The sequence below is a fragment of the Leucopleurus acutus genome (assembly GCF_964270905.1).
Source record: "Leucopleurus acutus genome assembly, chromosome: 3".
Taxonomy (NCBI): domain Eukaryota; kingdom Metazoa; phylum Chordata; class Mammalia; order Artiodactyla; family Delphinidae; genus Leucopleurus; species Leucopleurus acutus.
In genome coordinates this window covers 113,891,211-113,918,474 of record NC_139145.1, presented here as the reverse complement: position 1 = coordinate 113,918,474, position 27,264 = coordinate 113,891,211, and the positions used below count along the sequence as shown (strand labels likewise).

General features: G+C 40.8%; 1 protein-coding gene across 2 annotated transcripts in view; it reads right to left on the bottom strand.

The window, feature by feature from the left end:
- The window catches only part of ARSB (arylsulfatase B), a 176,465-nt gene that overhangs the window by 113,642 nt on the left and 35,559 nt on the right, over positions 1-27,264 (bottom strand). For both annotated transcript variants that reach the window (XM_082836366.1, XM_082836367.1), the window contains exon 4: positions 25,475-25,682. In XM_082836366.1, coding sequence (XP_082692492.1) covers positions 25,475-25,682 — 208 coding nt within the window. The remainder of the gene's footprint in view (positions 1-25,474; positions 25,683-27,264) is intronic.

Genomic DNA, 27,264 nt, shown 5'->3' with positions numbered 1-27,264 from the left:
CCTGCGCATCTTGGAGCTGAGCATGGGACTTATGTCAGTTTACACACAGAATCAGGGGATCCTCTTCTCCAGCTCTTTCCTCTCTGAGATTCCCCTATACTTTCCAGCCCCCAGCGTTCCCTTTTCCTGGCTCCTCTGGTCAGAAAGACAGGTTTCTCTCAGATTTTAGCCTCCTAAAAACACAACTGAGGTTGTCTTTCGGAGCAAGGTAGCAAAAAGAGAGAGAGAGATAAAGTAATAGGATCCTCTTACTCTCTTTGGACAAAAGGGGCCCCTTTTCCCTGGTCCTGTGGTCAGAAAGAACCTTCTTATTGCATATTAGGAGCCCAAACCACTACCACAAAAGCAATGCAGATCCTCAAGTGGGGCTGGCCTTGGTGCAGGGTCAGGAGAGAAAAGAGAGAGAGAAAATAGAAACAAATAAAATGTGAATTCCCCTATATTTTCTAGCAAAAGACTCCTTTCCCAAACCTCTGGTCGGAAATAGGGGGTTTCACCTGTAGATTCTGCTGTCAACACCTGCTTCATAGTTCCATAATTCCATCAGCCCTTGGGTCAAAGCCAAGAGACGGAGGAGTGAAAACAAAGTCCACAAAACTCACCCCGGGTGTAGGGGATTGGTGATGCTTTGACTTCAGCCCTGTTCACCATTTGCTTGCTGTTGTTTACTTTTTAGGTGCCCCAGGCAGTTGTTTTCTGTATTGTCCAGAGTTTTTAGTTGTAATCCATGAGACAGGCTGGCTTTACGTGGCTGGTCCATCCTGCCCAGCACCAGTAGGGTACGCTCATGATTTTAATGAGAATAGGCCCATGGGACTTGTGATGTCTGGTCCTGGGTTTTGTTGCTGTTCGTCTTTGTTTTGTTGTTGTTTTTACCTTTGCCTAAATTTATATAGAAACAGAATGAACGACACCTCATGCCAGGTAAGAATAAAAAAGAAAACTATTATTTGAAAGGCCTTAATTGAGCACCTGCTCAGTGCCCATGACTGCTGTCAGCACTGCGGGAAAAGACAACAGAGGGTCAATACCTGGTCCCTGCTCTCAAGGGACATGAGAAGCCCAGCCCAGGTGAAAGATAGAAGACTGTCCACTATTGGGGTTTAAAAGGATATAGAGAAAGTAGAGAGATGAAAACTGGGGAATTAGAGAGGGTGACATGGAGGCTGTTCAACCTTGGGCCAGACCTTGATGGAGAGGAAAAGGCACATTCCACCCAAGGGGGAGAGGGCTTGATGGGGTAATTATTCTTCCAAAGTTGGTTTTGTACATTTTTTATTACGCATTGAGTTTATTTGCCCAAAGGAAAACTAAGAGGCAGTTTCTCAGGGCATTTTATTACTTCTGACCCTGTTCTTCCCTCCCCTTCCCTCAATTTGGTAAAAAGCATTTCCAGGACTTTGGTTCAGAGTGAGGACTGGAGGCCCAGTCATGCTGGAGTGAGTCATGGGATCTTTCCTGGGGAGTCTTGAATTACCACAGACAAAATTCTCAATAATGGTTGTAACTCAGCTGGTTGCTGGCACTGTTCGTGTGCTTCAGCTGAGTTAAAACATTCGGAAGTTTAGTCTTCATATTTTATTTGGGTTTATTCCTACAATCACAAAGGCAGTATCTTCATTCAAGGACAGCATCTATTATATTTGAAAATACTTTTTGTGAAGTATTCAGGAAGGCTTTGCACGGAGAGCCCCTGTGAGCAGACAGCCACAGAGGAGGAAAGGCCACGGGTAGAACGGTTGCACAGATGGCCAAGTCCATTGTGAATTTTCACTTGCAGCTGTGTGGAAAATACCTATGCTGGTGACTCAAAATCTTTGGATTTCTAGCTTTAAATTACAGCACAGCAGAGAATGTTTTCAATTGCTGAGCATATAGGGAGGCTGGTGAACTTCAGCCAGTTTTGAGCCCATCAGCTACCATGCACTGCAATACCGAAGGATGATTAAATAAATAAACAAAAGAGACACTGTCACCATCAGGGCATCAAGCATGGTACGTGGACAGCTGGCCCGGCAACCAGACCTGTGGCTGACAGAGATACTGTATCTATTTCCAATAATAGAAATTTAGCTTCCTGCTTGTGTGACTTAGTGCTGGGGTCTTGGTTTTCTTTTCTGAACTGAGGTGTGCTCAGATCCAAAGTTATGACTAGGCCAGCCCATCAGGATCACATGTAAATGGCAGGACCCGTGACCGCATCACATTTGTGCCTTTTCACGGTTCCGTCTGGGAACTCTACCTTTTGTAAAAGACTTTGCTAGTGTCCTTCCATCCCCATCCCCCCACTTCCACCCTCCTCCTGGCTGGCTGCCGGGACTGTATTTTGTCGCTTATCTAACACAAAATAAACAGAACAATCTGGAGCTAATTTAAGTGGTTTACCATATCAGGATACAGCTGGGAAAGATTTTAAGAAAAAGGCTCAACAGGAACAATAGTTCTGTGAAGTTGAGCAGCGGCAGAGAGCACAGGAAGGCAGTTTCAGACAGCCTGGCAGACAGCTGTTAGCCACTCCAAAAACAACCCCCGAAGCCAATGAAAACGGGCAGGGTCTGTACGGGCCGCTCAGCCGGAACACTCACAAGGAAAACAAGGGATTCGCGGGGCGTTCTGAGTTAAAGGCTCAAGTGTTAGGGCCACCAGCCTCCCGGGAGCCCTCCGGCAGGGCTCCCATGCAGCAGGGACTCAAGAGGAATTGCAGACGAGGGACAACACTTCACTGCTCCACGACACTGGCCAAGACTGTTTTTTTTTTCTTTTTGACGTGCATGCATACACACTGGCTTTATCCAGGCTTAGGAATCCAGCGAGGCCCCGCAGAGGAACATATGTTTTTGACATCAGTTTCTTCTACTCTGCAGGCGGGTTGTCTTTTTTTTAACTCTTTGGGGGCCTCTGGCTAGACCTTGAATTTCCTGGTGCAGCTGGACAGAGATGAGAGGGCTTGAGGGAGTTAAGCAAAGCTATGTGCTGCCCTTGAAAGAACTTGCAAACGCTTTATATATTAAAACAAACAAGAAAACCTCACTTGGATCAAGCTTTTGACAAAAATTCAACCAATTAGGTAAACGGCACGGTCCTGATGGCAGTGACGTTTTGTGCAGAGAATACTGGATTGGAAGAGTAGAGCCTGGGACTGGAAGTCTACTTCTGCCACCACAAAAGGCTTCTGGGTCAAAGATTCCTCACTGAGGACCAGATGCCCTTATCTTCTTCTTCATCCTCTAATTCACGGTATTAGCTTCTGCTCACACCTTCTTCCAGAGAGCATTCGACTTAAGTAAAAATGTCCCTCTGACAAGGGACATTTACAACCTCTGCGTCTATTATGAAACAATCCCATGTGTTTGAGGATAACTTTTAAAAAAATCATCCTTGTCTAGGTTCTAAAGGAAGAAGAATGCCATTTGGAAGATTCGATTTAAAAAAAAAACAAATACAAGAGTAGAAATTAAATAAATGTTTTACCAGTCACTTTCCATCTATTGTATCCTGTGTCACAATAGATCATGATAATAGAACAAACTTAAGACTGAAATTTCAGCATGCAAATAGGCAGAGATATGAATAGGCCTTCTAAGAACAGAAAGGAATATGAACACTTCTAAAAGATATTTTTTTTTAAAAATGGAAGGCAGAGAAATACCCCCTTTAGAAATGTAATACCCCTTTTATTTCCAGAGCATGTAAGTTTGGACAATGATTATTTCAAAAATATCCAAGCACACTTAAAAAAATCCAACTCTCTGAAAATATAAAATCTCTCTAGAACAGCTCTCAAACAGCAATGTACCAGAATCACCTAGAAGGTATGTTAATTGCTGGGTCCCACCTCCAGAGTTTCGGGTCCAGAGGTGGGCCTGAGAATTTGCATTTCAAAGAAGTTCCCTGGTGATGGTGATGATGATGCTTCTGAGACCACACTCTGAAAACCATTTCTCCAGAGACTGAATGGCTGATACATTAAAGTCAACCAGCTTTACTCTGCATCTTTTTTTTTTTTTTTTTTTTTTTTGCGGTTTGCGGGCCTCTCACTGTTGTGGCCTCTCCCGTTGCAGAGCACAGGCTCCAGACGCGCAGGCTCAGCGGCCATGGCTCACGGGCCCAGCCGCCCCGCGGCATGTGGGATCTTCCCGGACCGGGGCACGAACTCGTGTCCCCTGCATCGGCAGGCGGACTCTTAACCACTGCGCCACCAGGGAAGCCCTGTTGTTCTTTTGAATCACTGGTCAAGTGTGGTTGACGAGTGAGAATGGAAAAATAAGCAAGAACAGAAATGGTTACTGAATCCATGCAGAACATTCACAAAAGTCACACAAAGAGAAAATGGCTGGACCTTAACTTCTGTGAGGATTAAATTATAAAAGAATTATGAAAGTAGTTATTTTCTGAAGGGTAAAATTGACCTTTACTTAAGGATAAAAAAATGTGGCAAAGTAGAAATTTTTATAATAATGAGCCCCTACTCTAGAGTCTATACACAGTGGTTCTCATCCTGGCTACACTACAGAATCACTTGGGGAACCAGAATCTTCAGAGAGGGCTTTCAAGGTGCTTTGGAAATACAGAGAAGATTGCAAACCTGCCTAGAAGGCAGGTCCTGCCCTGTAGAAAAGGGTGTTTGAATTCATTATTGGACCACAAAGTCTCAAATGATATCTTAGAAATCAACACAAAGACGATGATGTCAAGGAAGATTAAATGGCATGCGAGAAACTGCACAGCGAGTTAGAAGCAAAGCCACAATAAAAACTCTTTTCCTGGGCTTCCCTGGTGGCACAGTGGTTGAGAGTCCGCCTGCCGATGCAGGGAACACGGGTTCTGCCCTGGTCCGGGAAGATCCCACATGCCGCGGAGTGGCTGGGCCTGTGAGCCATGGCCGCTGAGCCTGCGCATCCGGAACCTGTGCTCCGCAACGGGAGAGGCCACAACAGTGAGAGGCCCGTGTACCGCAAAAAAAAAAAAAACCTCTTTTCCTGAAGCCCATCCAAATCTCTATCATATTATTTGACTACAATGGCAATAATAATTTGAAAGATAGGGAAAAAAGATAGGGATAAAAGATAGGGAAAAAAAAAAGGTAATCGGGGAGAATTTAAAACAGAGATCTCAGTACACAACAGTAAGGTCAATAATCATCTTGGAGATTCCAGTGGTTTCATTCAAAGTATCCATTTTAAGAAACTGAGGAGTCAATACAGCTTTCATCAATTCCGAAACCATGCTTCTAATGAATGGTTATGTAACCAAGCCTTCGTTATCTACAACCTAAGTGGTTGTGGTGAGGTTGGTTAATAACATTGTTGTAGTACATGAAGACCATATGTATTTGAAGAATAAGGAAAAAGAGAGAAGATGGACTAGAGCGATGCCATCTGGCAGCCTTAACAGCTCACAGGCAAGCTCTTCTCAAGCAAGCTGTTTCTGATACTCCATCCGCGAGATTACCGTATTGCACTGAGAGAGGTTTGCCAGAGGGAAAGTGAGGTCATGGAGTGATTGGGTAAGGCCCCCAGCTCGTCTGTGACTCAGCCTACGTTATGGGACTCAAAATGAATTAAAACTACATTTTAAGGGCCGTATCTTCCACCTGGTTCCCATCACTGCTTTTGGCTAGCAGGAAAAGGACCTGTCAGTTTTTATCGGCACGAGGTAAAAAGGGACAGCACATTTCAGGGAAAAGCAAATAAACATACTTGCCAGGATGGTTTCGGGTTTACCAACACAGCAGGTGGGTCAGGAAGCACTGCACCCATCCAAGTAATTGCAACGGCAACATTTCACTCAACCAGACAACGTGACATCACACGGCCGAGGGGAAGGTATGTTTTGAGCTCAAAATATGGAACAGAGGGTCAGGCAGGAGCTTCTCCAACTATCTGACTAAGGCACTTACATGTTATGGGAACTTTTTTCTCTTGGGATCAATTCACATTCCCACTATCCATTCCCGTTTCTTGATAAAAACCAAACATACAATCAGAAATAAATTTTAAAGCAGCTTTGCTGAAAGAATATTTGAGGCATTAGAAAGAAGAATCAACGTATAATTTTGATCACTAAAAGATTGTTTCATGGTTACTGAAAACACACTGAGAGCTTGGGGACAGGAGTCAGGGCGTCAGTGGGATCCACGAATGTGTCCTGGTCAGCCAGAGCAGTGCCTCCTTCATCAGTCCATTTCTTGCCAGCCAAAATCATGATGGGAACCAGGCTTTTAAAGGGTAGTTTTAATTCACTTTGAGTATCATAAAGTAGGCTGAGTCACAGACAAAAGCAGCAGTTTGGGGTGGACTTGGTAGTTTTCATGTCCTATTGTATGACGGAGCCTATTTATTTCATTTGAGTCTCACGCTTCTCACGCTAGGATCAGACACAGACGTCCTGGTTCCTAACAGTTTACTTTACAAAAGCACATTTGAGTCTCTTTATCCATATTTCAATATAGGCCCAGTGTTGTATATTTGCGCTTGGAGCTGAAATTTACAGACTTGCCATCCTAGATACATCACAATCATTCTCTGTCACTATGTGTAAGTGTTTATGCCAAAATATCAAATTGAGAAACCCCAAATTTTAGCAAAATGAAAAATCCCCCAAAACCCTCTCTTTTCTAGCTGGAGTCACCCAAAGCATGATTTCTTAAAATGACTGCTATTGTTAAAAATCATGTTTTTAAATAATTTTTAATATCAGAAAAATTGTTGCCATAGAAAGTTAGGTATTTACCTTGGGTAGTAGAATGATGGATAATTTAGTTTCCTCTCTATACCTTTCAATAGTTTTCTAGTTTTCTACCATTATCAAGTATAATTTTTTATCAGAAGCATGATTAATTTTAAATAAACTCATTTAAATAAATGAGGATACTAAGGATTTCTTTCAAAAGCTGATATTAAATCTAAAATAAGTGTGGCTCATTGTATAAAGTCTACTCTTGAATCCAAAGGTTAGAAAGTATTATTTTAAATGTTAATTTACAAAGAAGAAAGAAATTAACAGAGAAGTACTTTTAGAGAGAAAAGTACATTTTAGAGCCAAATTATTAAAAAATAGAAAGTGAAACAAGGCCTCAGTGTTTCCACCAATCCCTGTCTAAGCCCCACCTTGTTGGAACAGGGTGGCCCACATACCTGAATGGAGTGGCCCCAAATACTCAGAATCGTATGAGGCCACTGAGACACTTTATATTCATTATATATCAAGAAAGTCTTCTGACGGATATTAAACATTCCTATTAATTTTCCACATAATTTTCCAACCAACAGACTAGTTTCTTCAGCCCCTGAGAGCATGTTCTTAATTCTTTACTTGTGTATTTCTGACCAGAAGAGACATAGTTCAATTCTGGTAGAAACGTTCCCTTTTGCCAAATAAATCTGGTCTTTACGATCAACGTGCAATCTGTTTGGTTTCTGTTTCCCATTCATTTCCTGGATACCCTCTTGAGTTATCTGATAACTACCTGACCAACTAACTACTGCTGCCACTTCAATTAACATGGACACAATTTATCCAGCGGACACATCTAGGCCCTTGGCTTCTTTTTTTGAGTTTCATCAGTCACGGCCTAAGGGACACTTCTGAGCTCTATCGATACTGTAACTAAAAGGAAACCAGTGATCCCAAGAAAAGACCCTCTACATTGAGGATCATGATAAGTAAAGCATTTTGTTCAGGTCAGTCTGAGGCAAGCTACCTTTATACACTGAGAGAAAAGATGCCCTAGAGGCAGTAATGGGGAAGGTCAAATGGGCTCTCTATTAAACATGAAGGCTGCATTCACTAGGGAAAAAAAGAAAAGAAGGGAGAGGATGTAAAATCGAAGGTAAAATGGAATCTGACATCTGTCAGATCTAAGTGGATGTTGACTTGCCCCTATGTAATCTTAGTCTGTGACTTGATTTATATCCTGAGATCAGCATTCATTACAAATATCCTCTAAGCTAAATGAGCTATTATACTTTTAACAGGAAACTGAAGTCTTGGATGAGGAGGCCGTGTGATAAGTGAGGCATGGCTCCCACAAAACTCAAAATATTCCTGACACATACGTACATCTCACATGTGAATAGGTGATAATAAACACACACTCTACCCTACATTTCTTTTCAGGATCTCAGCAGTTCTGTGAAGGCTTCTCATGCAAGTTCCAAGGCAGATAAGTGGCCAACTACATCAAGGTGCCCCGACTTTTGTGGAGAAAGAGAAAGCTCCTCCCTGGCTTGTTCCATTCCAGAGCAAAGAAGTCTGGGTCTGGGCACATGGACAAGCTTTCTTTAAAGCCAAGAGTAGATTTGATCAAATTTCTGGGTTATTGTGGTAAAACACTAAACTTGCCTGTCTTCTGGGAATATTTAGGTAGAACAAGAGGTCACTGAGATAACCCCAGGAATCCTACCCCCAAACTGCCCGTGTCATCCCAAGTCATTCTTCTCTTACTGACAAAACCCAAAAGATAAGAAGGAAGCTAAAATACCAATTTGTTCTGTAGATAAAATGTTATCTTAATGCAAAGTTTTCTTCTTGAGATTTATCATTTTCCTATTAAATTGTATCATTTATCATGCCTTAAAAGCAATATAAGTGTCTAAGGAAATCAGTAACAGAGTACGGAATGAGAAAAGGACTTAGTAACTGGAGATTGTTACTCGTTTATGGGGGGGATCTTTCTGGCCTGTTTTCTACCAGGAATTATAAATGCATATATGCCTACACATATGCATTGCAAAATAAAACTTAAAGTATCAGTTTACTATGTGCAGTGTTCCGACCACAGGGGATATAGTGATGAATAAGACAGATGAGGCCCTTGCTCCCTTGGAACTTAATTTGATAAACAAGAAAAAAAACAAGCAGACAAGATAATTCCCACTGCGATAAGTGCTCTGAAGAAAACCAACGCTGTGATGGGATAGACAGTGAGCGAGGGGGCAGGGAAGGCAACGTCAAATGAGGAGTTGACTTGTTAGCTGAGACTTAAAATGACGAGGCATCAGCCCTGAGATGGTTAAGATGAAGAGAGTTCCATATAGAGGGAATTCAAGTTCAAAGGCCCTATTTAATACAATGTTAGGATAGTGGGATACATTGTACCAAAGTTGCTTTCTTTTTTTAATATATATTTATTTATTTACTTATTTATTTTTAGCTGAGTTGGGTCCTCGTTGCTGTGCACGAGCCCCCGCCAGTTGCAGCGAGCAGGGGCACTCCTCACAGGGTGCGCGGGCCTCTCATCGCGGCGGCCCCTCCTGTTGCAGAGCACAGTCCAGGCACGCAGGCTTCAGTAGCCGTGGCACGCGGTTTCAGTAGTTGTGGCTTGCAGGCTCCAGAGCACAGACTCAGTAGTTGTGGCACACGGGCCCAGCTGCTACACGGCATGTGGGATCTTCCCGGACCAGGGCTCGAACCCATGTCCCCTGCACTGGCAGGAGGATTCTTAATCACTGTGCCACCAGGGAAGCCCCCAAAGTTTCTTTTAAATTAAAGACTATATTAACTATATTCCTATTTTAAATATAGCAGTGTATACATGTCAATCCTAAACTCCCAGTCTATCCCTCCCCCCACCCTTCCCACTCCCCCCAAGTTCATTCTCTAAGTCTGCGAGTCTGTTTCTGTTTTGTAAATAAGTTCATTTGTATCATTTTTTTTTTTAGATTCTGCATATAAGCGATACCATATATTTGTCTTTGTCTGACTTACTTCAATTAGTATGATAATCTCTAGGTCCATCCATGTTGCTGCAAATGGCATTATTTCATTCTTTTTATGGCTGAGTAATAGTCTATTGTATATATGTATCACATCTTCTTTATCCATTCATCTGTCGATGGACATTTAGGTGGTTTCCATGTCTTGGCCACTGTAAACAGTGCTGAAATGAACATTGGGGTGCATGTATCCCTTCAAACTATGTTTTTCTCTGGATATATGCTCAGGAGTGGGATTGCTGGATCATATGGTGACTGTATTTTTAGTTTTTTAAGGAACCTCCATACTGTTCTCCATAGTGGCTATACCAATTTACGTGTACCAATTGACATGTACACACTGCTCTATTTAAAATAGATAACCAGGGACTTCCCTGGTCTTCCAGTGGTTAAGAATCGGTCTTGCAACACAGGGGACACTTGTTCGATCCCTGGTCGGGGAACTAAGATTCCACATGCCGCAGGGCAACTAAGCCTGCGCGCCACGACTACTGAGCCCGCACACCACAACTAGAGAGCCTGTGTGCCACAATTAGAGAGCCCATGTGCTCTGGAGCCAGCGTGCTGCAACTAAGACCCAATGCAGCCAAAAATAAATATTCAAAAATAAAATAAAATAGATAACCAATGAAGACCTAGTGTAAAAAAAACAAAAGACCATATTAACTATATTCCTAATAATTTTCTGTTGTCGAGAAAAACATAAGCTAAATAATGCCTGGCAATCAACCACAAAGAAACTTCGAATCAAATTTTGTAATTATCATCACTTTTCTTCCATTATCTATGCCAACCACCTACTTAATTTCATTGAAAATGTATTTATGATAAGATACATATCCATTTGAAATCCTTTTTTGAATGCAATTGTGTTTAAAGGTGGCAAATTAAACCACAGGTTTGACCAGAATCAAGGAAAACTGAATGCTCTTCAATCAAATTTGGCCAAAGTCAGTTAACTTCTTAGAAACTTATAATGGAACAAACCAAGAGAAAGGCACAGCTCAAACTGTCACCATACTTCCTCATGTTGGCCCATCACCTTCATGAGACATCCTTTCAATCCTAAAGACAATCAATTCATAGTTTATAACTGTAAGTTTCAGGTATAGAGTAGATTTATTAGTAAAGGGTAGATTTATTATTTCTCTTTGGAAAGGTATCTCCTATGTAGCAACTAAAAATTCCACATGCAATTTCATAGTTAAATATTGGCACATCAGAGTTTTCTGATGGTACTACTAGGAACTAAAACTACCAATACCAACACATTGTCAATTAAAGTGGAATTATTTTAAGTGGAATTATACTTATGGAAACTTTTCAGGAATATTCCTTTTCAGTTTATAGACTTCATCTGATTTGATTTTTAAGGGCCTTTCATATATTATATATATATATATATATATATATATATATATCATATCTGCTCCTTTCTGAATCCCCATGCTTGGAGCCCCTTATTCTCACAACCTATCACATCTTTCTCATTTACAATTCTCAGCAGGATCCCTCGTTGATGGTTACACGGACTGTGCACTAAACACCAGTTTCCTCAGTCCATGTAACCACTGATCTTCCTGAAGCTCCAAAATCAATCCGTGCTTCAGGACTTGAGAAAAGATTATCAACAAAGGGAGAGCCATCTAAGAGAAAAAGTAAATAAGTTCGTGCAGAGAAAATAAATGCCATTGTCATACACAGCAATAAGACTGATTAAATTCTTCAAGAATATGAGCTGACAATTCAAGCAGTGGGAATGGGATAACGAAGGTATCACAGCTTCACAGCAACTGGGCCTCCAAGAAGCCAGCAAGGATGCCTAAATCTTTTTTTTATTGCTGTTAGGAAGAAAGTAAAAGTACCAAGATCAAGAATTCAATTTACTTCTCTTAACTTTCTAAACGTTGTATAAATAACTACACTATTGAACAAAGTGCAGTGTAGAATTTAATAAAAAGAAGTGCAACTGAAAATGAGATACGCCGCCTCACTTTTCAGAGCAGCATGTTCTATTGTGGACAAAAGACTCGATTTCTCAAAGAGCCATGTGATACTATGAATGTAGTAGCTGGAATGCAAAGCAAAAGAGCTAAGTTTTCAAACCATTTCTGTTACTGGTCACCTATGCTTTTCAACAAATCACCTCCCTTGGGATTATATCCCTATTTACAAAAAGGTGATAATTATTTCTTATCTACCCCAGAGAATTAGAAGACAATGGGGCACTAAAACAAAGGGAACATTTTAAAGATCTTAAGAAGCAACAGCACCCTGGTGGGTAGGGGATATGATAAGCGCGGAGGCCACGCATGAGTGGGGGGCAGGGAGGATACAGGAAATCTCTCTATCGTTCCCTTAATCCTGCTGTGAGCCTAAACTGCTAGCAAAAAATAAAATCTTAAAAAAAAAAAAAAAACTTTCCGTTTTGGAAAAGATTACTTCTATTTTATGGAGAAATACTTTCCTAATAGTGAACTTGTCCAAAAAAAAAAAAAGATTTTATAACCTTAAAAAAGAAAAAGATTGCTGAAAATGGATACAGAGGCCTTGAGTGTATCTTCGACCTATATAAGTCATAATGATTAAAATTTCAAAGAAACTGTTATACAGCACGGGCATTTACTAATACGTTGATCCCGGATCTCACAATCCTATTTGTTCTATGTTGTGACAGTATTTCTTCTGGCACCAAGGAGGAGTGTTATCACATCACAGCAAACAAGTTAAATATTTTGGGTTTTCTTTAGAGCAGTTAGAAAAGACTTTCTTTCCCACTTTTGCCTCCATCATGTTGCATTCTGAATTTGTAAAATGGTAATAGGGGTGATCGTGGTCTTGTCCAAGTGCCTGTACATGCTGAGACCCACTGGAGTAATATGGACTTCAAGTAATGAGACTGCCTTCTTTCTTTTTTCAATATTCCAACCCCTGATTTATGCAACCAAAGGAATCACATCTTTCGGTAGAGTCACTGGGAGGCAATACCCTTATTTCAATGATGCTGTCAGTGTTCAAGGCTGTTTTGGAAACATCTTCAGAGCCAGTTTACAAGCCTCCTAAGCAAAATGACGTCACCACTCCTGCCTCCAAAGAAGAACGTTAACAGACACAGCTCTTGCTTTGTAGAACCTTAGAGTCTACTATGTGTTATTTTCATCTTAGCATGATCACGAAGAGAGAAAATCTTCAATAAGTAATCCCTGGGGAACTCCCACAAGGAATGAATTACTTGCAAAGCTACAATCTAGAGCAACACTGTCCAGCAGTAATATAACCTGAGCCACATACGTAGTTTAAAATTTTCTAGTGGCCACATTTTGAAAAAGGTAAAAAGAAACAGTTAAAATTTTTTTTTTGCGGTACGCGGGCCTCTCACTGCTGTGGCCTCTCCCGTTGCGGAGCACAGGCTCCGGACGCGCAGGCTCAGCGGCCATGGCTCACGGGCCCAGCTGCTCTGCGGCATGTGGGATCTTCCCGGACCGGGGCACGAACCCATGTCCCCTGCATCTCAACACTGCGCCACCAGGGAAGTCCTTAAAATTAATTTTAATAATATATTTTATTCAACCCAATCAGTTCAACATGTAATCAATATAAAAAATTATTGAGATATTATTTTCCATTCTTTTTTCATACCAAGTCTTTAAAATTCAGTATTTTATACTTACAGCACATCTCAATGCAAATTAGCCACATTTCAGATGCTCAATAGCCCTCTGCAGCTAGTGGGCACCTACCGGACAGCACAGATCTGGATCCTTTTCTTCCCCAAATAATGAAAGCTAGTGAGCTATTTTGTATTGGATTAACTGAGTTCTTCTTGACATTTTCTTAATTCCTTTCACTTGTGAGTAGATGACCACGGTACAAGAAAGCTGTCTGTAACGCTGGGCAGAGTTTGGCATTATAACAAAAAAATCTATAACAAAGTCAATCTGACCTATATGCCAGAAAAAATGGAAATGAAAACAGAAATGGTAAAGAAAGGTCTAGAAGCTCTTTCACCCACCAATAATTTGGCCTCTGGTTGGCCTCTGAGATGCCACTGTAGCTTGGAGAGGCTGCCTGTGGCTTTCTCAAAACCGGGAAAAGCTGGAGACAGCTTTCAAGGGGAGGGGTTTGCCTTTGCCTAGGAAAAACAAAACCTGTGATCTAAGTTGCCTAATCATTCACAACCCACACATGCTGAAAACAAAGGAATAGCGAGGGGGCAAGGACCTGGGGAGAGCAGTGAGCCAGAGGGGTTGGAGAAGCTGAGACAGGAATTTAGAGCTTAGGAACAGCAGGGGAGACAGGAAAGGAAATGGAAGACTCGGGAAGTGCCTCTGAAGACCCTTCATTCCATTATCCAGGGAGACCAAGGAGGCCAGGCCTCCCTGCATTCATTCTTAGCAAGAGTGCAGACTCCATGGCCCAGACCTGCACACAAAGGTACTTCATGTCTGTTGTGTGGGATGAAGGCACATCCTTTAAGAGGAGCCATACCAACCACCTTCAAGATTTGCCATCCAGGACATGCAGTGTCCCAGTGTCACGTGGGGCTCTCTCACAGCTAAGCAAAATCCTTGGCCATGTGGCCAAGGGCTAGAATGTTTGCCCCACCTCCCACTGGCAGTTTCGAGGAAACACAGCTCCTGCCTCAAGCTCTAGGTAAGGATTAGTGGGCAATTTTTGGTGAATGAATGGAGTTGATCTCCTTTAAAGAACTTTAAATTCTTCCATTAAATGATCAAGAGTGGAAACCTGAGATTTTGAACATTAAAAAAAAAAAAAAATCCATGAAATGAAATGTATTCTGTTCCATAATTTGCCCCATTTCTTTTAATATAAAAATGTTTTAAATTACTAACCAGTTAAATTAAATAATTTTCCTTCTCTACATTCAAGCAAAATTAACATTCCCGGAGGACACATCCACGGTTTTGGATGTCCCTTTGAACACCAATGGGAAGGCTGGACTGGCCTAGTCACCACACCCAGAACACACCTTTGCTTCCCTCCCCCTGCTCGTCTGCTCATGCCACTCTCCATGCCCCAGATGCCCCGCCCTCTCTTTCCATTTACCTGCTGATATTTTTCCATCGTTCACGCACAGTTTAATTTATACCCTAGCTTCTCATGAAGCCTCTGCTGCTGACCCTGATCCAGAGGCTGTCTTCCAAACTTCATCTTTCAGCTCCACTCACTTGACTTTGACCTGTGGCCTGTTGGTAGGTGGGTGTGTTGCTGGATCTCGAATGCAAGCACACTCCTCCACCTGCAAATATTTCCTGAGTTTTGTGCTAGGCACTGTGCTGGACTAGTGGCTCGACAGACTTTTTGTCACACTCCTTGAACTAAGTGATTTTCAGCCTGGAGATCAGGGAAAAAGCACAACTCCTTCTAGTACATGCGTCAGAGACCCAGACGTGGGAAAGGACTTCTCCAAGCCATGCACTTGCCTGGCCCCTGCCTCAGCCCCAAGGGAATGTGATACTTATGCCTCACATCTTTAGCTTCTGGTCTCTTCAGGACCAACACATTGTCCTAAATAAAATTGAGAGTCATGCATATTAACTGACTAATTCTTGTTGTCAGGAAGAAAATGACGACTCACATGGTCAGGTGACCTGACCTCACATGGTGATAGCGTGATGATCACAACCCACCATAGATACCAATCATGCCCCTCCCTTCAGGGACTCCCCGATGTGAGCTGTATGTACTGCACACAGGGTACTTTTGGGAAGTGGATTTTCAACAGATCCCACCATTTAGCCTGCTCTATCACCTCTGGACTCGAGAAAGACCTTCTAACATCAAACATGACACCAAAGTGGGATTTTAAAGCAGCACCATAAAGCCAACATTCTTAGTCCAAACACAGTACTCTCTTCCTTCTTGTACACTGTTGACGAACGTGTGTATGTCTGTGGATGTCAGAACGTGTTACCAGATCACAGGCTGTTTTGAAAACAGATATAGCTTTGGGTTTCGTTGGTAGTCTCCACAGAAGTGAATGCCATTTTTAATGTTTGCTAAGTTTTTTGAAGCCATTTTTCTTTTTTAAAAACTCTTCCCAAATAAGAAAGTGTTCTGGAGTAGAGACAATAAAGGAACAAATCACCGTACTTGGCACAGTCAACCTAGGAGGGGTTGATTAAGTGTGGACCATACTGTGAAAGAAAAATAGGAAAGAGATCATAGAGACCACAGTTGGTTAAGGGTGACAGCCGCCAGAAAGGAACAAACCCGTGGTGCCAATAATCTCTGAAATATTTTCTCATTAAGGACACATGAAAAAAGAACCTCCACTAGGTTAAGGATTATTCTGTAAGAAAGGAACACGCCTGGAAGGCAGATTTCTGTATACAGTGTTTTGTTGATGCTTGGTACCTAACTGCCAAAGTCAGCAAGAGACGCGATGGGGATTTTTTCAAATATATCATTATTATTGTTTTTAGGCCTGGCCAGGGGAATCTCATGCTTCTGAAAGCAAAGGATGAGCAGCCTTTTAGAGGCCAAGCACAGCAGGGCTATCTCCCACAAAGAGCTTCGGCCCTGGTTCCCAGGCCCTCCTTAGAAGAGCAGGTCTCCTTAAGCTCCTGGGAAGGAGGGAGACGGCAGCCTTTCCTCAGCTGCCTACCAGGGGGCCTCAGATCAAGTCGGAAAACCACAGCAATCACTTTATAAACCCAAAGTGGAGAGGAATCTGGGACAGAATGCCGGCACAAGCTAGCCCTGGAATGCTCCAATATTGGAGCAAATGCCTTGTTTCAAATATATTCCACACACATGCACAGCAGTTACCACTGCCTCGAGGAGAACCCCACACATGGAGAGTAAAATGGGGAAGAATCAGATTGTTTGGGTTCTTTAGCAGCTAAGTCACCCTCATTTTTTTGTTTTCTTAAAAAAACTACCACACAGTCAATCCCCATTACATTCTGGCAGACAGGAGTATAAACAATACACAGCTTTTGTTTGTCAACTGAAAATACTGGTTCCTAAACTTTTATCTTCCACTTATAATTAATGGCATTGATTTTTTAAAATTCCAGGCCCAAAACACCTGAAATACAATCTATTTTCTGCTATTTCAGAAACTAATAATTCCTAGGCCATTCAGTCCCCTCTTTCATCCTCTGGTTGCCTACTGTGTATTTGCGTCTATAACTGGGGTGACCTGACGTTACTTCAGCCCCTTCCTCCTGCTGTGACTGTGGTTCCCACGTGATTATTTTTATGTAGAACCTCCTTTTCACCTTGCTTCATCCTCCAGTGCAGCCTGTCCAGCCTAACACTCCCCTGGCCTCCACAGGGACTTTTGGCTCTAATGAGCTCTGTGAGAAATGTACAATATAAGAAATGGACCCATCTTAAGTGTGACCTTTAAAATGGAGTGAAAAACAAGAGGCGGAAGTAAACCCAAACAAATTGGAAAGCTTATAATTTAGTCAATAAGTATGCTCAGTTCAATATATATTTTCCGTTAAGTATAAACTCAGGGAAAGGCCATTTCTCATAGAAGTGTGAAAGTAAAGATTATTTCATGTTTCTCATGCTAAGAAATCCATAACATCAATAATACAATATTATATTATAGTATATAAGTAGAATTATGATAAAACATGGAAGATCTGATAAACATAGGCATTGAGAAGCATCTTTGCCTTAGACTCTGGGCTTGTGGATTCAACGGTTTGTCACAGAGAATACAAATGCAAGACTTTGTTCTGGGGGCCTCTAAAATGTATTGATTATTATTTTCTCTCAATAAAATAATCAACAAATCCGTATGCATTACTGCCTATTACTAATAAAACATTAAAAGTGATCCGACATGCTTTTAGCATGGACATTAACATGAAAATTCTGAAGAGGTGAAATGGGTTAATGACCTCTGGCTAGGGAGAAGATGGTCCTCGTCTTGTAGTTTTGAGCTATGTGTTGTTATTCCCCTCTATGGTAGTTGTGTTGAAAAAAGCACTATTTGCAAAGAGAAAGCCAGTGTGGATCCACTACATCACTTATTCACTTAACAGGTTTTCCTTAGCTTTGTCAGAAATGCATTTAAGAGTTTGAAGAACTTAGTGAGACTGATTTGTCAGCATCAAATTACTTTGTTCCTGGCACAGAATTTCTATAATATTTATAAGTCTGCCAACTGCCTAATAAGTACATTTAAACTGTGAAGGAGTTCTCCATTTGTTGGTACCAGTTTTGAAGGGAATTCAACATATGAGGGAGAAAGGGACATAAGATTTAGGGGAATTAGTTAAGAATCTTTATAGCTCTAAGATATTAAATCACACATAACTTTATGAAAGATAATCAGATAACAAATGTTAAAAGTCTAGGCTCTGGAATAAATGACTCTGTTTGTTCAGGTAGAGATGTGTGATTGAACAGGATCTGGGCAGGGTTCCTCTATGGTGGTGCTACTGGGTTCTGTCTGTCTCTCTCTATTCTTCATTAGGTAAATTCCCAGGGTTTGAATAAGTTACCCTAGATCAAAAGTTCTCAAATTTCTCTATACAGAAGAATCACCTGGATTACTGTTAAAAATGAAGATTCCTGGGCCCAGATCCCAGGGTTTCTGATTTCATTCATTTAGGTTCTGATTTAGTAAGTCTGTAATAGAGTCTGAGAAACTGTATTTTTAAAAACTGAGATGAAATTCACATAACATAAAATTAACCATTTTAGTGTGTCCAATTCAGTGACCTTTAGTACATCCACAATGTTGTGCAGCCGTCACCTCAGCAAGTGCATTTTTAACAAACACTGCACTGCTGCAAGTGGTTCCCAGCTGGCACACTGAGTTACCACCTTAAGTGCTCAGATGATGATGACAAGGGATGAGGAAGCCTCATGGGTCTCCTGCAGATTATAAAAGAAGATTTTTGTAAAAGTGTCTTCAAACATCTGCACCTACAAAATATATGCCTTTACCTCTCCCTTTCACTAAATATAAGTGCGATACAAAGAAGCTAGTATATGTCAGGGGTTTCTATACTACTGAGTTCAACAGTTATTTGGATGCACTCAGTATTTTTATGCTTGTGAAGAAGAGCAGTGCCAAGTGAAGTAAAGTGAGAAAACTGGAAAAAATGAATCACCATTCTATAACCAGCCAGTTCCAGGGCTTGTTTCCTTGGGTTTTAATCACATTATTATAGCACGTTATTAAATTCAACTTCAGGCAATGAAATTGTCAATAAACACAGAAGAAGTCTCCAGAGGAAATTAGGTTTGTCCTTATAGTCAAACTCTCCTCTAAATGTAAGTGAAAATGGTTATTCTGATAAGAGTTAATATAAACATATAATAGCTGCAGAAAGATGTTGAGATCAATCGTTGTCTTCTCTTCAAGGTTTCAGACTCAGTTTTCCTAGTCTTAATTCATGAGCAAGTTGCTCCAGAGTTGGCTCTAAGTTTAGCTCATTTTACTCACGGTTAGACTTCTGTGAAGATTCCTGGAGTTTAGCAACTATAAAGCTCAGCTGCAGTGATAAGAGCCCAGGTTAAAACGGTATCTTCCTAATGGCCGTTAGTGCTGCTTCTCTTAACCAATGCTCTGCTAAAATTACATAGACATAGAATAAGATGAATAACATCACGTTGTGATGAGTTAGAATAAGATGAAGATTCATTACAATGCGAGAAACCAGGACTCACAGACAATCTGTAATGTCAGAGAGAACCCTGGAGAAATTTCCATAAGCTGTAGGGCTGGAGAAGCTGAGCTGAAGAAACGAGGGCTGGTCTACCCTCTCTGCCTCGACAGGGAGCCACTCGCCTACCTGAAAAGAGGCAGGAAGGCAGCCCAGGAGGGGACAGTGCTCATATCTGACATGACCAGAGCATTACTACCTCTTCAACTTCCTATCTGCAGTGAGAGATCACAACTCCCAGAGAACAGTGGGCAGAAGAAAGAGCCTGGCAGGGGGGCACACTGCCCTGGCAAATGCCCCCCTAAGTAAAGCCCTGAAGGTGTGGAGACAGGAAGAATCTGCTAGCCATGCCGAAGAAGCAGCCCGAAGATAAGAAAATGTTAAGTAGGTCAGTCAGGTTCACTGGAGTGTAGGACACTCGATGCCTAAAGGCCACTGGGAACCGAGTGAGTTGTGTGCATCGACCTGACCCCAAGCTATAGATTTGAGAAGGAATTAACCAGGGGACAGCGACCAGAGGCCAAGAGATGGCCATGCACTCTGGGTGGATAGATCCTCGACTGCTTACACTCAGAGGAAGAGTATATAGCTGGAAATGATTGACTATGGAAATGATGATTTTAGAAAAGTTCTATTTGGAAAGATTCAGGAAAATCATGGCTTTTATGGATAGAAGTGTAGAAAGCCAAAAAGTAGAGATTAGGGACAATGGGATGAGACAGAAGGAAAAGAGGAGATCTAAAAGCACAGCTGATTAGGTTTCACAGGTACTGACCTCAAGTTGACCTGAGTTTGAATTCTCCTCTTCCCTCTATTAGATGTATGGCTCTTAGTCTGTTCGGCAGCTATAACAGAATACCATGGACTGGGTGGCTTATAAACAACAGAAATTTATTTCTCACAGCTCTGAAAGCTGGGAAGTTCAAGGCCAAGGCACCAGTATAGTCACCTTCTGGTGAGAATCCTCTCCTGGTTCACAGCCAATATCTTCTCACTGTGTCCTCACACGGAGGAAGGGGCTAGAGATCTCTCTGGTGTCTCTTTTGTAAAAGCACTAATCCCATTCATGAGGGGTCCTCCCTCATGACCTAATTACCTCCCAAGGGCCCCCACCTTCCAACACCACCACATATGAATTTTGGGGGAACACAAACATTCAGACCATAGCAGTAGACTTGGGCAAATCACTTAACCTCTTTAAATTTTGGTTTCTTCTTCTTTTTTTTTTTTTGTGGTACGCGGGCCTCTCACTGTTGTGGCCTCTTCCGTTGCGGAGCACAGGCTCCGGACGCGCAGCCTCGGCGGCCATGGCTCACGGGCCCAGCCGCTCCGCGGCATGTGGGATCTTCCCAGACCGGGGCACGAACCCGCGTCCCCTGCATCGGCAGGCGGACTCTCAACCACTGCGCCACCAGGGAAGCCCGGTTTCTTCATTTTTAAAGTAGGGATAAAGAAACCCATTTCACAATGCTACTTGGAACTTTAATGATTAAAACATGATTAACAATGAGAAAGTATAGGAAAAGCACTAGAACGGCCCGGGATGCAGTAAATATTTAATAAGCAGTAGTCATTATTATTACTAACAGACTTAAAAGAAAAAAGAACTGATTGAGGCAAAGAAAGGATTGCAAAGATGCTAAAAATACTATCAATAGTAATCTCCACTGGAGATATTAAAGAGCAGCATTAAAACTGCACAAATGTCTAACTGGTAATGCAAAAGAGCTCCAGCAGACTGAGAAAAAGGATGAAAAACGGAAACTGATGAAAGAAAAGCTGAGTCAGTAATTCCACCTACTAATTAAAGCCATTTTTGAGAATTAAATCAAACAGAACAAAAGCAATAAGCTAAAATATGAACAAGGAAGACTTCCTGGAGTGAAAAATAATCTCAGCATCCAGATCAAAGGGCTCACTGGATTTCAGGCAAAATTAATTTAAAAATATTTTAAAGACCCACACCCCTAGATATAATTAAGCAAAAAATTTAAACTATGGAGATAATTTTTTTAAGCCTCCTAAAACGGTTCCAGGGACCAGCTTACCAGAGGGATCTTTCAAACAATCTGCAAAGTGTTCCAGAGCACAGAAAAAGATAGAAAAACTTCCAAAGTATTTTACGACATGTGTATAACCAATACAACAAAACCCAACAGGGAGAAAAGAAACCACCTACTCCACTTTTACTTTTAAATCAATGCAAATCTTCTAAATAAAACCCTAGCCAACTGAATCCAGCAGTATAATTAAAATACATATGCACTATAAAGTTGGATTTAGCTCAACAAAGCAAAGATGGTCCAAGACTAATATATCTATTAATATATCAAACTGTCAGAACAGGGCAACCCAATTATAAGGTAATTCCCATTTTCTCAGTGTAAAGCTCCAAAAATTATTTTTGCCGACTTGAATAAATATTATGGGTATTTATGAAATAGTCAACTATCTATTTAAAATATGTCTATGTATAAACATTTGAAATCACACAATAAAAGAGATATACAGATCTTAAAATATTGTTTTCCGCCCTCACTTATTATGAAAAAACCTCTCCCCATGCACACTTGACATCAGTATCTGTTGTCACAGGAGCCACCCTGAGACGTTTAACAGTTTTCCAGAGCTACCATTTTCACTTCTGAGTACTTCTCAGTTTATGTATGATACATCAATCCATGTATACGTTCATTTCAGGATATAATTTATCCTTAAATTGTATAATTGTGATATCTACAACAAAGGCTTGTTTCACAAACTTACAACTTCCAATTCTTAAAACAGTGAGGTCATTTCCCAGGAATAATTACTAAATCAGTATTAAACGTCTTGGACTCCTTTTTAATTGATTCTTTCCAGTGACCTCTATAAGCATTCAATACCAGCACTGATCAAAGTGCTTTACCAGGCTGTTCAAAATAAAGGAAATTGAAAACGACTCTCGGACTATGAGAGAACTTGTAAGGACTTAAGTATAAGATATTGCCCTCTTTTCTGAAGGGTAAGTTTTTTGGGGAAAACATATGTTATCTATACTCAACCTTTTTCACAGCGGGACACACTTAGAAAATTATAGTATTTGTATAGCACTAAAGCAACTGAAAAAGGCTGGTCAGGGTGGATGCCACCCTGGCCGTGCCGAGGCTTCTCAACAAACCAAATTGCAGCACACCTCGGGGAAAGCACTGCTATATCTTGAGGTCCAGTAAGAACTTCCAGATCATCGTGTCAGAGGCAGAAAGGGTGACACCTCACTCTGCCTGGCTGAGTGACCTTAGGCAAGTTACTTAGCCTCTTTGTGCTTCAGTTCTCACATCTGCAAGATGGGATAATAAGAGTCCCCAGAGAATTATTGTGAGGATTAACTGAACTTATTCATGTAAAGCACTTAGAACCATGTCCCACACATGGTAAGTACTCAGTAAATGCTACGTGCCATAACCATGCCTAATTACAAGCAAAACAAAACAAAACAACTCTTTTAAAAATCTATAAGTAGAATACCCAGATTAATTCCTCAACGTGTCCCCTCATACTTCTCACACAGTCACTTTACAGTAAAACTTACCAGATGACAAGTCCTGACCTCACCCTTCGAGTTTCCAATCAAATTTTTGGGTTTTAGCCAAGGATTACTAGGGGTCTGAAAAAGCCTCCTTCATGAAAGACAGACCAAAACAAAGATACAAATGACCTTAGAAGAGAAAGAGACAAAGTTGGGAGTACAAGCAAACTTAAAAATATATACAATATTGTGAAGCAACTATACTCTGACAAAAATTTTTTAAAAAGTAAAAAAAAATACATGTATGTGTATACCTAATACACACATATATGTATATGTATAAACATACCTACATACACACTCACATTCACATATATATATACAAAATTAATGGTTAAGAGCACAGGCTTTGGAGAAATAAATTATTACATTTATAAAATAAAAACAAACTTTACAAAAAAGGAGTTATCAGAAAACAGGAAAGAGTTTTTGACAATTAAAAAATATGGTGGTTGCTGCTACTGGGCATATGCCCTGAGAAAAACATAATTCCAAAAGATACATGTACCCCAGAGACTTTCCTGGTGGCGCAGTGGTTGAGAAACCGCTGGCCAATGCAGGCGACATGTGTTCGATCCCTGATCCAGGAAGATCCCACATGCTGCGGAGCAACTAAGCCTGTGCACCACAACTACTGAGCCTACGCTCTAGAGCCCACAAGCCACAACTACTTAGCCCGCGCGCCACAACTACTGAAGCCCATGTACCCTACAGCCAGCACGCCACACCTACTGAGCCTGCGTGCTGCAACTACTGAGCCCACATGCTACAACTACTGAAGCCCGCGCGCCTAGAGCCTGTGCTCCACAACAAGAGAAGCCACAGCAACGAGAAGCCCGGGCACCGCAACGAAGAGGAGCCCCGCTGGCCGTAACTAGAGAAAGCCCACGTGCAGCAACAAAGACCCAATGCAGCCAAAAATAAATAAATAAATAATAATAAAATAAAAAACAAAAAAATATACATGTACCCCAATGTTCATTGCAGCACTATTTACAATAGCCAGGATATGGAAACAACCTAAATGTCCATCTACAGATGAATGGATAAAGAAGATGTGGTACGTATATACAATGGAATATTACCAGACATAAAAAGTAATGAAATTGGGTCATTTGTAGTGATATGGATGAACCTAGAGTCTGTCATACAGAGTGAAGTAAGTCAGAAAGAGAAAAATGAATATCGTATATTAACGCATATATATGGAATCTAGAAAAATGGTACCGATGAAACTATTTGCAGGGCAGGAAAAGAGACGCAGAGGTAGAGAACGGACTTGTGGACACAGGCGGGGAAGGGAAGGGTTAGACGAATTGAGAGAGTAGCATTGACATATATACACTACCATGTGTAAAATAGATAGCTAGTGAGAAGCTGCTGCATAGCACAGGGAGCTCAGCTCGGTGCTCTGTGATGACCTAGAGGGGTGGGATGGCAGCGGGGTGGGAGGGAGGCTCAAGGGAGGGGATATACGTATACATATAGTTGATTCACTTTGTTCTATAGCAGAAACTAACACAACACTGTAAAGCAATTATGCTCCAATAAAAAAATAAAATAGACTTAAAAAAATGGCGGTTGCAATGAATTCAATAGAATGATTAGAGAATAATGATAAGGAAATTTCCCAAGTAGTAGAAGAAAAATAAAGAAATAGGGGAGGGAAAAAACCTAGAAAATTAGAGGATTGACCCAATACCCAAATAACAGGAGTTTTGTACAGAGAGAATAACAGAAAGGTGGGATGGAGGGCCAAACAATTCTGAAATAAAGAACACAAGGAAATTTCCCATAACAAAAGGATCTGCATTTTCAGATGGAAAGTGCTCTCTGAATACTCAGCATAATGAATAAACCACGATCTACACCCAAAGCACATCATAGGGAAATTTTAGAAAACTATGTCTAATGAGAAGGGGGAAAAAAACATATATATATAACAGATTAGGAATCAGAATGACATTGCCATAATGAAAATGATTTTTCAAAAAATTTTTCTCCCTTCTTTTGATTTTTCTATAATCAGTGATATATGACTTTATTGTCAGAAAATTTTAATATAAAAGAATCTATACTTGGAGACTCTAGCCTAGATTTAAATGGTTCCATTTCTTAAGTGTCTTCATAATGTCACCATCTGCCTCTGCACTGATACAGAGACCCCTCTAGTCAGCGGAAGTCCTCTTCATAGAGGATGCCTGGGCTGTAGACATTGTTGGGAACAAGTCAGTCCAGGGATTCACTGCCCAGCTGCCCTGCATAGGAGTGTTGTCCACTCACACTTACTCAGTTACTGAGAGCTTGTTTTCAAGCATACTCCCAGAATATTTTGATATCTGAAGGAAGACAGAAGGCTCATAATTCTTCTTAGACACATTTTTCTATCCATTATTATGATGCCTCCACTCTTGCAGTTAGCATTTATTTTAATAAGGAACTGCTAAATGCTCCAATTTATCTTCATTCCATTTATTGAATACTATGTCCTAGGCTCTGCCAAGAGATGATTTTCCTATCGACGGACTTACCTGTGGAGAAGATGAACACCGTGTTGTTCCAGAGCCCACGGTTTTTTAAGGCTGTGGTGACATTTCCCACTGCTTCATCCATAAGGGACACCATTCCTGCATAGTAATGCCTATTCTTATCTTGGATAAAGTCGTATGGCTTCAGGTATTCCTCGGGGACCTGAAGGGGCTCGTGGACAGACTGGAGAGCAAGGTAGAGAAACAGAGGCTGGAAAGAGAGTTTGTGCAAATCAGTTAAGAGGGCTTGGAAGCATTAAATATATAGAGACAAGCCCAGATTTATCAGTTAATAAAAGTAATATTCAGACAACCCACAAACTGGGTTAGAAATATTTGTAAGTCATATATCAGATAAGGGACTTGTATCTAGAATATGTTAAGAACTCTTACAACTCAATAATAAAACTCAATTAACCCAACTACAAAATGGGCAAAGAATCTGAATAGATGTTTCTCCAAAGGAGATATACAAATGGCCAATAAGCACATGAAAAGATGCTCTGCATCATTAGTCATTAGGGAAATGCAAATAAAAACCACACTGACATACCACTTCACACCCACTAGGAGGGTTATAATTTTAAAAATGGAAAATCAGAAGTGTTGGTGAGGATGTGGAAAAACTGAAACCCTCATTCATTGCTGATGGGGATGTAAAGTGGTGCAGCCAGTTTGAAAAACAACTTGGCAGTTCCTGAAATTGTTAAAGATATAGTTACCATATGAGTCAGCATTTCCATCCCTAGAAAAACAAAAGCATAAATCCACACAAAAGCTTGTACATGGATGATCACAGTGGCATTATTCATAATAGCCCAAAAGTGGAAACAACTAAATGTCCACCGGTTGATGAATGGATTAACAAAATGTGGTATATTTTCAGCAATAGACAGCAATAAAAGGAATATGATGCAGCCGTAAAAAGGAATGAAGTACTGACACATCCTACAACATAGATGTACCTTGAAAACATTATGTTAAGTGACAGAACCCAATCACAAAGATCACGTTTTGTATGATTCCATTCATATAAAATGTCCAGAATAGGCAAATCTATGGAAACAGAAAGTAGATTAGTGGTTGCCTGAAGCTGTAGGGAGTTGTGGGTGAGAGGAGGGATGAGTGACTTCTAACAGGTACAAGACTTCTTTTGGGGGCAGTGAAAATGTTCTAAACTTAGACTGTGGTGATGGTCGCACAACTCTGTGAATTTACTATTGAATTGTGTACTTTAAATGGGTGAATTTTATGAAAATAAAAGCTTGAGTTCTAAAATGGCCTAGAAAGCTCTGATCCAAACAAATAATAATAATAATACCAATAATTCTGTCTCATGTAATACTCAAAACCACCTTGCTACACCCATTTTACAGGTAAGTTAACTGAGGCTTAGAAAGGTTATATGACTTGCACAAGTTCGTATTAATTGCAGAGCAATTTCCTATTGGAAACCCCACTATTGCAGTGTGGCTATGTCCCAATAGATGGGTTGGCTTTCTGCTTTAGCTGAAAAATAAGTTACCACCTTTTAGTTAAGTTACCACCTGTTTATATTTTTAGAAGAAAACAAGTGAACACCGTGCCTTGCTAGTCTTTGATCTAGGACCAAACATAAGGCCAATTTAATTCCTGGAAACTAAGGAGTATGATACATTGATTCATTTTACCTCTTACCCAATTTACAGAATTTAATGTTAATGATATTCTGCGTCAGCCTCTTCCTCTTAATGAGTCTTTCTGAAGGCTCTCTTCACTGTGCTCCTATAGAATTCTTTAATGAATTGAAAACC